Raw genomic sequence first — 14074 nt, 5'->3', positions numbered from 1 at the left:
TTTTTACTGAGTCGATGTCCGCTTTGTATGTTCACTTTAAGGTAGAGGTTTGACACATGTTCTTGGCTATTCTAATAACTTTTTTTCACTGTTGCAGTAATTTCTTTTTCTAAAGTGTGTCTTCAGTCTTCTATCTGGTGCTAGAATCGGGCATTATGGCTCTGAGAAGTTCTCTGAAAACATAACTGGTCCCATCCTCCTACAGGGACCATATACAAGTTCAAGAAAAGAATCAGCTACACCTGTGCCTCTCATTTCCCTTGTGGGCTATATGCAAAGAGCAAATCACCTATGGCATACTGGGTGGCAGGGACAGGGGTCTAGTGGTAGAGCGACTTCTGGGTATGTAGAAGGTCCCAGCTTCAGTCCGTGGCTGTTTGCACGAATCTTTAAAACAGCGCGATATTCACGCTTCCTCATGCAATTTTTGATGCCACCCGTTTGCAGGCAGTGATTATGGTGCTTTCGTGGCGTTTTGTAAATGGATGGCATCAAAAATCATGAGGAAGCCTGCAGCCTTCTGTGATGAGCATTGCGCTATTTTAAAGACGTGTGAAAACAGCCCGTCATCTCCAGTTGAAAGAACAACACAGTAGGTGATGTGAAAGACCTCCACCTGAGACCCTGTAGAGCCACCACCTCTCTGAGTACAGAATACTCACCTTGATGGACCAAAGGTCTAATTCGCTGCAAGTCACTTCAGTATAAGGCAGCTTCATGTGTTCATGTGGATGGCCATTGCACAGCTCATGTTTGATGTGGCATTTATTCCAGTTCAGCCAGATTTACTGCTCTAGTTTCTTGTACCTCTTTTGGTCGTCTACATTTTTATCCCACTTTTCCTCTAAGCACTCTACACAGTTCTCTCATCCTCACAAGAACCCTTTGAGGTAGAGCAATGCGTTGACCCAAAATCACTCATCAGGCTTGGGGGAAGGACATGGGTCTCCTTGATCCTAGTCCAACACTCTAAACACTACACCACACTGGCACTCAACTCACTGTCTGCTTCCAGAAGGTTCTGCAAAAGGAAGCAGAAGGCAGCTGTTCCAAACTTAATAAACTGATTGTCCGTCTTTTCTCCCCATTTCCTATCAAAACTCCCATTTTCACCTTCCAGCTCCAGAAATGCAGTTCCCTTTTGTTGTGACATGCACACAAAATGTACATACCTTTTTAAGGAGAGAGAATTAAGTCTAAAGCTTTGGGATGTGCCCTAGTGAGAGAGCCTTTAAAACCAGTGTGAAACCAATTCTGGCTGGAAGTGGAGGCAAGCTGCCTGTCCGTCCTCTAGAACAGTGATTTTCAGTGTGCTGCCTACCAGTGTTTCCTGGGGTTCACCGTCGTCTTCTTCAGAACCACTCTTTCTCACTGGAGCCAATGCTAGCTATTCTTCATTTCATTTGAAGCAGGAGGTACTTTAGAAAGACCCTAGGAGGCATCACATTTGGGTGCCTATTGGGAAATTCGTGCCCCATCAGAGGAGATGCTTAGCTTGAATACCCCCAACCTTTTGTAAATGGCACACATTTTGTGATTGATCACAGCTCCTGTGGCAGCTGTATTGTGGTGCCCACTACCCTTTCTCAAAATTCCAAAAGTGCCCACAGGCTCAAAGATGCTGAGGACTGTGGCTCTAGAACCTTAAGAGCCCATCAGCCTCTCTCTCGCGCGCTCTCTCTCTCTCACACACACACACACACACACACATTCATTGATTCGTTGAAGTCTGATCTTGTTTTTTTTAATTTCTGTTCTTGTGAGTTGAATTGTCTGTACGCATTGTTGAAAGCGAAAACTGTAATTCAACACCAATGGAAAATAAAATAAGAAATGAGGATCATTGAGCTTATATCTCATTACTTAACTTTTGGTGTTACCCCCAAGGCTACATTTCCACACCAACACTTTGTGTGCGCTGCTCTTTTCCACATTGAGGTGCCGGAGGAAATGAAATGAAGCTCTGCTTGCAGTCCTTGATATAGCACCATACCTTAAAAATCTAGCAGTGTCTGTTTGTGAGAATAATCCTTGTTATGTGCACTTAGAAGTCAATCTCATTCAGCAAAGTTCTTGCTTTTCTTTCACCCTCATTCCTTTAGCCTAATTAATTCTTTTTCCCCCTCCAGTGGCATTCATGAATAAATATTTAATTGCCAACTCTGGGTGCGGCGTGTCCTAAGTCCTTCCTCCTCCCAGCTGTGTAGCAAGCTGTCATTTGCATCCTCAACATCTAGCCATGTGTATGAAAATGTTGTCAAAAAATTATTCCATTGGCTCCATTCACTAATCATCTATTACAACAGGCTAATTACTGCCTCTTTATCCTGTGCTGGTACATAGTTCTCCCTTCCTGTTTTATCCTCACACCAACCCTGTGAGGTAGGTGACGCTATGGAACAATGTTTGGCCCAAAGTCACCAAGAGTGATGAGATTTGAACCTCGGTCTCCCAGTTCTAAGCTGACACTCCAACCACTACATCACACTGTCTCTTAAGCTTATAAAGATGTCTTCTCATTCTGTGTTTCACAGATGAAAATAGCAAGCCCAGTTAAATAAAGTCTTTTTCTCAGACCAAGGATCACGGCCAAAGACTCGTCTCCATCAAAACATATGATGGAAGGCTCTGCTCTGCCATCTTTCCTCAGCCTCAATAAACCTCAGCCTCAGGCAGTGCTACTCAATAAACCGTGGCTTGTAAAATTCAGACATCATTCTAAATTACAGCTAGTAACAGCTGTGGTTCACAAGCCAGCTACAGACTCTAGCTTATAAATTGAATTGCCTGCCCTGTGACTTCACAGTTCACTAGGGCTAGATCAAACCAGTCTGTGAACCAACATTTATTGTGATGTCAAATAGACCCTAAGAATAATTGTACGCAAGCTTGGGGGTTCCATGAACCTGCTTGTTTGCATGTAAGGTGGCTTGTGTAAACACTTTCCTGTACAGGACTTTTTTTGTTAGCATAATGGAGATACCTCTGCTCACAGGTACCCTCCCTAGGACACGATGCATGGAAGGTATTAGATCTACCCAGTACATTATCATTTACCTATTGTGGTTTCTGTTGCGAGCATGGGATTCTGCTCCCCCGGGCATGCTCCTGGGCGCTGCAGTGGCACAAACGGGCAGAATTCGGCCTGAATCGGGCTGCCGAAGGGCATGGGAGAGCTGCCGCACTCTGCAGTGGCCAGATCAGGCCTGAATCGAGCTGCTGCGTAGCATGGGAGCACTGTCGCGTTCCACAGCAGCCAGATTTGGCCCCTGGGGAGCGATGGAGCGCTCCCAGGTTGGCCCATGACCCACACAATCATGTCACTTCCTAGAAGTGATGAGAAGTGACGTCATCTCGCAAGCCAGTAGCGTGCACACTTTGCTCGCACCCAAGGGAGAAGAAGACAAGGTAGGTGCCGGGCCTCCTATCCCCCACCGGCAACCTGGCAACCCTACCCACACATAACTAGGTTAGTTATTTGTGGTAAAAAAGCAGTTCCAAAGAAAGAAAACAAACTCAGTCTCATACTACCATACTACATTTCTAATGGCAGAGAGATTTTTAAGAGAGAGACTTTTCGAAAGAGTGATCCCTCCACTGGCAGTCTGCCGTGGTTGTAGTTCATTCTACCTCCTCTATATTTGCTTTCTTGTTCTTCTGCAAGCATAAGCTAACTCTTAGCATGCTTCTCCCCCACCCCAACAAATCTGGCTTGTAGCTTCTTTGAATATCTGCTTTCCACAAGATGCCCCTCCACCCCTGAGTGGAGTAGCTCATCATTTCAGTCTTGTTTGCTTCCCCACCCTGATACCAGGGACAAAGGAGTCAGTCTCCTTTGATGCGTTCGTGTTCGTGAATGTAGGAGTGGACGTTGCCGCTCTTCCCACAGTCTGGGCCTCAGTGGGGCTTCTCCTTCTTGTGGGTCCTCTCATGTTTCAGCACACCAGTCCGATTGCTGAAGCGCTTCCCACAATCAGAGCACTGGTATGGCTTTTCACCAGTGTGTATCCTTTCATGCTTAATAAGGACTGACCGGTTGCTGAAGCTCTTCTCACAAACTGAGCACTTGTATGGCTTCTCCCCTGTGTGAGTCCTCTTATGGGCAATGAATGTTGAGTGGTGGGCGAAGCTCTTTCCACATGCCAAGCACTCATATGGCTTCTCCCCCGTGTGTGTCCGCTGATGCCCAAGAAGCTGTGACCTTTGACAGAAGCTTTTCCCGCAGTCGAAACATTTGTGAGGCTTTTCCCCCGTGTGGATCCTTTGGTGTCTAATAAGATCTGACCTCCGGCTGAAGCTTTTCCCACAGTCAGAACAGATATGAAGTTTCTCGCCTGCTTCGATTCTCTTGTGCTTCATCAAGTGCAAGATGGGGCCTAAGTTCTCGCGAGTCTCAGCATACATTTCTGGAGTTGTCTCTGGGTGGACTTTTTGCCAGACGGTGTTTTCTTTCAGGCCTGCCTCCCAAATATCCACCATCTCTTCTGAATTCTTTTCCTGTAGCCTCTCCACTCCCGATCGATTTCCTTTCTGCCTGTGACACTGGCAAACTTTCAGCCCTCTTCCCAGGAACATCGTGTGTTGGTCTGCAGCCTCAGCATTTTCCACCTGCGAAAGCTTTTCACCTCTCAGCTGCCCATCTACTGGAACAAAAGCACAAATCCTACTTGAGGTCGTTCTCTACAACAGAGGCTGGCAGACATCAGACTAGAGAGAACATCTTTTTAAGCATCATGGTCTACCAGCTGGAGCCAGTTGCAAAAAGGTTCCTCCCTGGGGGTGGGGGCACTTTTTGAGAGGCTCCTCCCAAAGTTAGAGCCAGTTGCAAAAGGACTCCCTGCTCGAACCATTCATAAGGACATTAAGAAGACTCCCGCTGGATCAAACCAGTGGTCCATCTAGTCCAGCATCCTGCTTCACACGGGCCAACCAGTTACTATGGAGGCCAACAAAAGGGACTAGAGGCTGAGGCCTTCTCCTGATCTTGCTTCCTGGCACTTGTATTCAGTAATTTCCCTACCTCTGAATGTAGAAGTTCACTTTAATCACCATGGCTAGTAGCTACTATCCTCCATGATTCCATCTAATCCACTTTTAAAGCTGTCTGTGCCTGTCATAATTAACTGCTGCACCACATGATCTATATGCTGGGACATCTGTCTGTACAAATTCTCCTCTGAGGGCCAAGCTACAAGTGACAAATGACACAAGTTGGACACTTGTCAGCTTCCCTCAAGTTTTGATGGGAAATGTAGGCATCCTGGTCTCGCAGCTTGGCTCTCCGACTGCTGTCCGATGGACTTTTCAACTGTCGCTTGTCCAACATTCCGCCAAGCTGCCTACATTTCCCATCAAAACTTGAGGGAAGCTGACAAGTGTCCAACCTGTGTCATTCGTCACTTGTAGGTTGGCCCTGAGTTACTACCTGCCAGGGATTCCAAAATCAACTAAAAATGTTATGCAAAGACCTGGTCATGGGCAGCCAATTAATACTCCATTTTTCCAGATAAGGAACACTGAGGCCAAGAAATAAATGATTGTTCCTCCTTAGTTACAATTTTAAACTGCCATTTCAGTTAGCATTCTTATTTGTGGCATTGCTACAAAGGAGCAGTGATAGTAAAGTGTAGTAGTGAGGGATCAACCCTTGTGTGGTAGGAGTCTCTAGACATCCTGATTAGGAAAGAAGATCTAGGCTTGTTTCAAGAGCTCCCTTCAGGCCAAGGAACGATGAGGACTCCCTTTGCCTCTTGAAGCTGGCACTTTCAGAGATCTCCCTTCATCTAGCCTGGGCTCCATCAGAAGATCAGCATCTGTTCTTTTGTGTACTTCTGCAGCATGCAGCAAATGAGCTTCCAAGAACTGGCTGAGGAAGGGCATCAAACTGCACATAATCTGATCATGGCACTGTCCAGCCCCTATTGATCTGAGGAGGAAACTTACAGAGCAAGCCTAAGTAGAGTTGCATCCTTCTATGTCCGTTGGCGTCAATGAATTTGGAGGAGGATTAACTCTGCTTAGGATGGCCTTGGGGAGACTTCACTATTCCCCCACCCATCTACCACTGATCGGTTACCACTGCTGCCGGGAAAAGCTGATAGCCGCCGACTGCTTGGCTGCCTAAAAGAGGAAGGGGCTCATTCTACAGCCTTGATCTTTTCCTCCATTTACTGGAAATCCTTTAAATGGAGATGTCGGGGATTGAACCATGCAAACCAGGAACTTTACCGCTGAGCCACACATGAATAGCACTGAGCATCTGGGGCCTCAGGTAGAAATTTTTCCCATTACCTCCTACCTGATCCTTTCAACTGGATAGTGAGGATTGAACCTGCGACCTTCTCTATGCAAAGCAGAAGTTCTGCTGAGCCACAGCCCCTCCCAGGAAGCCCTCTCCATCACCGCAATAAATGAAGTGCTTCACATGGGAATATAAGTAAGATTAAAACATTTTGCTTGGGTGTCTGTGAAATTCCAGGATGAAAATTTTTACTCTGCAAACCTGGGTCCCTGTGAACATCCCCCGTGACCTCCAGCAGTGGTGCCTGGCAATTCAAAGCTCCTTCTTCAACTGGGCCCAGCGCCTGAAACGGCAAAGAGGATCGTATTCAGGGATGGAAAAGAGGGCGGGAAAGCAACATCAGAGGGGGGCGGGGGGTGGAAATCTTGACACAAACTGACACTCTGAACATTGAAGCCAATGCTGCAGTGACAGAGACTGGAGCGCATTTATGTGACTGGGGCAACCCTGGATGTCAAGCAAACAGGTCTGGATTTTGGTGCAAAAAGGGCACATTGAAGAGGGGGTGCTAAACCCTCCTTCCCCTGAATCACAGCTTACTTCCCCCTGGGGATCAACCCCATAATTCGTCACTGGTCTATTCCAAGTCAGACTGCCTCTCCCACAGGGAGGTTCTATTCCTATCCCTTGTGCCTTATAGACTTCCTCCAGGGACTGGTCTAATCTTTTCCTTAAAGGCCCAGTACAAAGTGTTGGTTTTTAAAGCCTGAAATGATCTGGACCTCAAAGGCTGATGGTACTGGCTCACACTCTGTGGTTGTCCTAAGCAGCACTGCTATGGGAAGCCTGCTTCCTGACGCACATCTGCTGGGTCCTGCTGCGCGGCTGTCCCTAGACTTCGGGACTCCCTCTCTCAGGAATTACATCTGGCTCCCTCTCTAACAAGCATTCCAATATCAACTGAAGACTTCTTTTAAAAAATACTTCAGAATCCATTTTAATTAGAATTTTCACCTTGGTTTTAAAGTATCAGTCTAAACGTTAATTTTTTTAAAAAAATTGTTTACCACATTTTTATCTTTTCCTTCCTCCAACGAGATCAAGACCAGATTCATCCATCTCCTCTCTTCCATTTTATCCTCACAACAAACCTATGAGAGAAGGGAGGCCGAGAGGGTGTGACTGGCCCGAAGTCACCCAATGAGTTTCCATGGCAGAGCGGGGGTTTGAACTTTAAACCCAACTCTCCTAGTCCAGCTCTCTAACCACTAATCTCTTTAAGTAAAGTTGGACGCATGATGCTCTATTCTACTGAGCCAAACTACTGATCGCTCAAAGTGCTGCCTGCTCTTCCTTCTCTCCTGCCACTGACTTGTATCAAGAGATGCCAGGGATTGATTTGGTTTCGTTTTCTCGGCCATGTCGGACGTTCCTCTCCGCAGGTCCGGGGGGAACTGTCTGAGCAGGCTGACTGGGCGGTTGACTCGCGAGGGTTAACCTCCAGGACTCCCACGGAGGGAGCCTGGATCCGGGGCACCGTGGGAAGAACCCTCTGGAAGTAATGCGGGGGGTAAATTGCCCGCTTGCCCCAACGGAGGCCGGCAGACTTGCGCAGCACCGCGTGTGCTGCCGGGCCATGGAGAACGGCAATAAGCAGATTTAAGATGAAGACCTGTAAGTAAGCAAATCCCTTCTGATTTTTAAGCGTATGCGAAGGATCGGTGGGAACTGAAGCTAAAAAGGCGCAGACTTCTTCCCCTGCACCGAGTTTCGGAACTTAGTTGACACCCCCCCCCCCCTAAGATGGCAACGAGAAAGCAGAGCCCAGCAATGAGTAAATCAGTGATGGCGACGTTACAGGGGAAGGGGGAAACGCTGGAAGAGCTGGTGAGATGAGCAGTTTTCGATGCTGTGCAGCCCTTTGTAGCGAAACTGAATGAAATGGGGCAGAAGGTTGATTTAGTGGAGAGCGAGGTGAAAGCCATTAAAGACCCTTTTCGCACTTACGGTTTAAACCGCCATTTATGAGCATTCGCCCCGATTGCAGTGGCTTCGGCATTGCACCTGTTCATTTCACACTGTCCACTGCAATTTCGATTTGGTGTCTGTGCTTCATTTCAAAACCTCGGTGCAATTTTGGGCTTTTGGGGCCTTGCAATTCACGTCACACTTTTTAAAAAAAGATTGAGCATGCGTAGTAACGTTGCAATGTTGGAACCCTTCCCCCCTTTTGCTGATTGGGCTGTCCCCTGCCCACCGGAGAGGCAATTGGTGGCAGAGTTCTGGGGGAAAACATGTACCACTCTCATTTTTTTAAATCAAGCCAGGAAAGGGTTAAAATGCTGCCGATTCATCTCCTCCCAGGAAGCAGAGGCTTGTTTCCAAAGGGCTGTGCAAAATGCTTGGGTTTTTTCCTCCTCTTTAGCAAAGTCTGAAACATGCCTGGGAGGGAGGGAAAAGCAGCCATTTAATCTTTTCCTGGCTTTTAAAGCCAGGAAGAAAGTGCAGGAACATTACAACGTTGCAACCCATTCTTGTCTTTAAAAAAAAAAAAGAATGTGAGTGCATGCCCTAAGGGAGGAAGGAGAAAGCAGCTATTTAACACTTTCCTTGATTTTAAAGCTAGCAGGGAATTAGCAGCAAGCTTAGAAATCATTCCTGGCTTTTGAGAAAAAAAAAACAGCATGCATACGGAAGGAAACCAACGAAGAAGCAGCCTTATGACCCTCAGCTCGCTTTACTGAAAAAAATGGTGGACAAGGAGGTCAGAGAGCTGAGGAGGGTGGGAGTGGTTAATTCTGCACAAACCAATCAGCTCCCAGGGAAAAGGAGAGGGGGGGAGAGAAGCAAAAAGGAGGCAAAAGTGTTCACATTAGCAAAATGCGGGCCAGCTGCCAGTCGGCAGCGAACTTAAAAAAACATCGGGGTATGTCCGCAGGGGGAAAAATCGGGGATACAGCGGACAAAAAGCGGGACTGCATCCCATGACTGCTTTTAAGTGTGAAAACCTTGCAAACATGGGATGTGGAACAGGTACAAACGCGCTCTAAAAACCGAGTGCGAAATGTACCAAAGAAACAGCGACCGGAGCAGAGCTGTCTGCGCACGAGAACGCAGTACTCATGAAAGCAACAAGTAAGGAAGTGAAGCTTTTGGAGAATCAAATAATAGGATTACAAGTGGACCGTGCCCAAACGGTATTGCGTCTTCAAAATGTAAAAGAAGAAAAAAGTGAAAATTTAAAAGATTTGGTGTCTGGACTTTTGGCGCCATTCGCAAAGGCAACTAAAGAAGAGATAAAAAACGATATTTTGGAAGTCCGGCGGACATCTTCAAAGTATGCAATGAAGCGGCAGCTGCCTCGCGAGATTATTATTGACTTTTCATCTAAGAAGACTCGGGACACCATCTTAGACAAGTCGTATAATGTGGACTTGGATTATTTGGGCAATAAGGTTAAAATATTGAAGGATGTTCCATTTTTGGCTCGTAAAAGAAGATTCAAGTATAAGGGACTTGCAGCTTTCTTGAGGAAATGTGATATAAAATATAAGTGGCTGTTTCCAGAAGGCGTCTGGTTCAGATATAAAGATCAAACTTACAAGATTACATCGGACGTGCAGCTGACAGATTTTTTGTTCAACCATCAGGAGTTTCAGCAGGAAGAAAGTTCGAAGTCTGAAGGGGAAAGTGGGGGGGAGGAAAGAGCGGGCACAGCTGCTCCAGCTGCGCAGAGAGAATTAAGACCGAGACGCAAGGGGGAGGGAGAAGTGCTGATCCTGAATATAATCTGTATTGTATAAAACCTACCAATCTGATAGCATATTAGAAAGTTAACTTTTAAGAAAAATTGCAGTATGAAGGGAATACAAGACATGTAGTGTAGAGTTTGTTGTTTGTATGTTGATTTTCCCTTTTCCCAGTTTTCCCTTCCCCTTTTTCTCTTTCCCTTCCCTTTTATACTTTTGTAGTCTTCTGTAGTTTTTTATGTTAGATATTGAAAAATAAAAAAACTTTATAAAAAAAAAGAGAGAGAGATGCTGGGGATTGAACCTGGGACTTTCTGGATGCAAAGCAAGGGCTTTATCACTAAGCCATGGGCCCAAGCCACCTTTTTAACTGGTTTATAAAATTATGACTACATATATTGTCTTTTTTTTTTTTGCAAGCTGGTTAAGGCATAACCTGTTCCAGAACGGCCGCATGTAAATATTAGAAAATAAATACATCTGGGAAAAACATGAAGGGGTGGATTTAAAATGTGTATGCCACCCAGAGCTCCTTGGAGAAGAGTGGCTTAAAAATATTAGCTGGATCTTTCTTGTGGCCGTATGTTCCACATGCTAACTATGTGTTGTGTGAAGAAATATTTTGGTCACCTGTTTGGAAGCTGCTGTCAATTTCACTGGGAGATACATCACTGAGATTAAGTATTATAAAAGGAAGAAGAGAAAGTTCACTGAGTACATTTGCTCATCATTTCCCTCATTCAATTAAATGAGGGAATTAAAAGTCTGCCCTTCTTACTGAGAGTCAAGGCAGATTACAAATGACATGGTAAAGATGGGGGTTTCTGAACTGCTCTGTGTGCCCCCATAATCCTCCTTCTCGCCATCAGTAGCACAATAAATTATATGTAGTTTCAGGTGGATAGCCGTGTTGGCTCTGACTCTCAAAAGCTCATACCATGGAAATCTAGTTGGTCTTTAGGGTGCTACTGGACTTGAATGTTGCTCAATAAATTGTATGTGTCTATAGCTGTCATTATTAATAGCACCAGTACCCGAATAACCAATATGTTATTATTGTTTTTAAAATATGTATCTCACAGGTTCTGGTCGACTCACAAAATCATTTCATGTTTACAGACAACAAAGAAAATAAACAGAACATCAACAATCCAATTATAACACATGCCCAGAGGAATAACCAAACCAGAGTAAAAAGAGTTTAATGGCAACCAATACAAGGCCAAGGAAGAAAGATCTATGCACGTCCTCCAGCAGAGGAGAGCAGCGACAGAAAAAGAACCCTTCAGCAATTCTTAACACTGGCTTCTCCATCATGTGAAGACAGCCACATCTTATCACCAACTCTGGGTTCTTGAACATTATTTTGGCTCTTACCTGCTTTTCTGGCCTCTCTGGCTGCCTCAGCAGGAAGGCCTCTGCCAGGACTACTGCCTGGGCACAGTTCTCCGGTCCTTTTTCCCGGACCCATCTCTGGATCTCTGGTGGCAGGATGCTCAGGAACTGCTCTAGGATCACCAGCTCCAGGATCTCCTCCTTGGTGCGCCTCTCTGGCTTCAGCCACTGGTAACATAATTCCCGGAGTTGGGCACACATCTCTCGGGGCCCCTCAGCCTCCTGGTAGCGGAAGTGCCAGAATCGTCGGCACAGCCTGTCCACACCGAGAAGATCCACCCCAGGGGCTTCTTCCTTCACATTTTCACCATCTTCTTCACCTCCACCTGCTCTGCAGAGACCTTCCAGTGGTTTCGCTTCTCCTACTCTTTGATGAGGCTGACTCGCGTTGGCCTCTCCCTCACAGAAGGCTGGAAACATCTTTGTATGCTCCCACATCAACTCTGGCAGCTTTGTGTGGTGGCCCCATCCTGAGAGGGGAGCCTCTACTGCCCTCAGGAACTCCTGCCATTGGGCTTCCCAATGCTGTGGCAAGCCCTCATCCGGTTCCTGCTTCACCTGTGGCAGTGCCACAGTGCGGAGAAATTCCCGGATACTCCCAGCGTGGACAACATGTGGAGGTTTTCTGTCAGACTCCAACCCTCCACTTGTCTCAAGGGCAGCTGGATCTTGCTCTTCCAGTTTGATTCTAGGAGAAACCTCCTGTTTGGGAGTAGCTTTGAGCTCTGTGGCCATTACACCAAGAAAAGGTCAACCTCAAGCTCAGGCCTAGTACCCTCTCCCTCAACCCTCGCTCATGTGAGCTGGATTCAGGGCCATTCACCTCACAGAATGACCCTTCAAAACATGGCAGCACACCCAAGAGATACATCAGTAGATTAGTATTCCTAGGTCAGTAGATGTTTTGGAGAAGCTGGTGAGACTGTGGTGCTGCCCTGAAAAACAGAGGATAATGGGCATCAAAGAAGCGCCAGGAAAAATCCCAGTATTTAATTAGTCTATTGTTTCACCTAGCTTGATATGGTGTCCTCTGTCTGTGGCTCTTCATGATCTCAAGCAAAACAAGGCCTCTCACAATTCTGAGCCTCCCCCCTGAGGGACTGATCATCACACGTTAAACTATTTCTGGCCCAGCCTGGATCCTATTAAAGCAGATATATCCTGGGAGCTCTCAAGCACACGTGGGTCTCAGCTGGAACGAGACCATGGCTTGTGAGGACAGAGGGCTTAAACCTTCCCCGCAATGCCATTTTTCCTGACCGGAACTAATCCTGGAGAGCTGCTATGGCCCCATCGAGAGCTGCTATGGCTCCCCCTTCCAGGCTGGGAAAATGGCACTGGGGAAGATGTTTAACCTACTCTCCCTGCAGTCCCAATCCGAATCCTATCTCCGAGTACCTCAGAATTATATATCAAAAACTGCAAACGCTAAACTCCCAGCATGCACCTGGCTTGACACTAAACTACATGAGCTGCCAGGTTAGAATATTCAAAGCTGCCTTATAATGGTCTGCCTTATAATGGCCCCAGGCAGTCTCTTCTCTGACTGGAGTTGGCTGTCTTGAGTTCTCAGGGAGAAGGAGGGTCTTCCCTGCCTTTTCGCTAACATTGAGTGATTCCGCACACGTTGGATAATGCACTTCCAATCCTCTTTACAGATCATTTGGAACGGATTTTTTTGTGTGCGGAACAAAAAATCCACCTCAAACGATTAATAAAATGCATTGAAAGTGCATTATCCAACGTGTGCAGAATCACTCATTGTCAGGAACTGAACTTAGGACTTTTTCAGCATGTGTGCTCCACCACTAAACCACAGCCTCTATCAGACATGTTTTTTATTTGAAACTGCCCTGTACTAAGCTTGTTTCCTCTGACTGGCTTGTCATGTTCTCATACAAAAGAAGGGTCTCTCTCAACACTTCTAACAGAGAAACTGGAAACACTGGAGATCAAACCTCGCATGCAAATCAGATGCTCTACCGCCAAGCTCTAATCTCTCCCTATTGCAAGAGAAGTCATTTCAATGCCCAGTTTTAGGTATTTGCACAAATATGTTGCATATATGTCATGAATCATTCATGTGGCACATAAGCAAATGTCAGCTCTACTTTTTTAAAAATTGCAACTTCTCAGGGCAGAGGGAAAAAGAGAATATTTTACAGGTTCACTTTCTGAATATGTCTGAGGTTGCCAACTGGCTGGGAAAAAATACAACCCAGCTTGATCTTTCCCTTGGGCTTCGCCTGCAGAAATCAAACAGGGAATTTTTTTTGCAGCCAGGAGTAAATTATGATCACTGCCAATTAATCTTCTGGGAAAGGCACAGCTATGGGGTTTGTTTGAAGAGTTGCCAATCTTACAAAGCCCTATTCTTTTTTAAAAAAAAACTTGGTTCTAGATGTGAGTTTCCATCAGTTGTTCAGCCCTCCTCTCTGGTTTGAAGGGGCTAAGTTAGCTGAGGTGTATTGGCTCACACCTTTACTTCCCTGCCTCTCCTTTCCCGGCAGCGTTACCTTCTTATGAAATTTAAGCGCTTTGAAACTCACCGCCACTTGAACGCAGCAGCTATGCCTTCTTCAAGGTTCCACAAAGTAACTCTAGTATACGAGCTTGGGAAATTCAAAATGCAGATGCCCCCCTAAGCGGGCGGAGGGGGGGGGGAGGAGCAGGAAAGACTTTTCAGTCA

The 14074-nt window shown here is 46.2% G+C and overlaps 1 protein-coding gene across 2 annotated transcripts; it reads right to left on the bottom strand.

The window, feature by feature from the left end:
• Positions 1-1728: 1728 nt before the first annotated feature.
• On the bottom strand, positions 1729-14033 carry LOC129327156 (zinc finger protein 24-like). Of its 2 annotated transcripts, none has more exons than XM_054975630.1 (4): positions 13935-14033; positions 11368-12320; positions 6503-6584; positions 1729-4643 (listed from the first exon to the last, which is right to left on the bottom strand). In XM_054975630.1, exons 2-4 carry the CDS (start codon positions 12118-12120, stop codon positions 3898-3900), a joined length of 1581 nt encoding a protein of 526 aa, XP_054831605.1. In that variant the 5' UTR covers positions 12121-12320; positions 13935-14033; the 3' UTR covers positions 1729-3897. The 2 variants fall into 2 exon arrangements, with proteins under 2 accessions (XP_054831605.1, XP_054831606.1); XM_054975631.1 differs by having other exon boundaries at positions 1729-4640.
• Positions 14034-14074: the final 41 nt, after the last annotated feature.

This window comes from Eublepharis macularius, chromosome 4, assembly GCF_028583425.1.
Source record: "Eublepharis macularius isolate TG4126 chromosome 4, MPM_Emac_v1.0, whole genome shotgun sequence".
In the NCBI taxonomy this organism is placed as follows: domain Eukaryota; kingdom Metazoa; phylum Chordata; class Lepidosauria; order Squamata; family Eublepharidae; genus Eublepharis; species Eublepharis macularius.
This window is presented reverse-complemented; position numbering and strand designations above follow the sequence as displayed.

Bases quoted from the DNA above. Each gene is read 5' to 3' on its own strand.
- LOC129327156 (XM_054975630.1), bottom strand. From the start codon at position 12,120: ATGGCCACAGAGCTCAAAGCTACTCCCAAACAGGAGGTTTCTCCTAGA. The intron at 6,585-11,367 runs GTAAGAGCCAAA...TTGCCGTTTCAG, and splicing joins CAGAGAGGCCAGAAAAGCAG to GCGCTGGGCCCAGTTGAAGA. The intron at 4,644-6,502 runs GTTTGCAGAGTA...CTTTTGTTCCAG, and splicing joins GGATGTTCACAGGGACCCAG to TAGATGGGCAGCTGAGAGGT.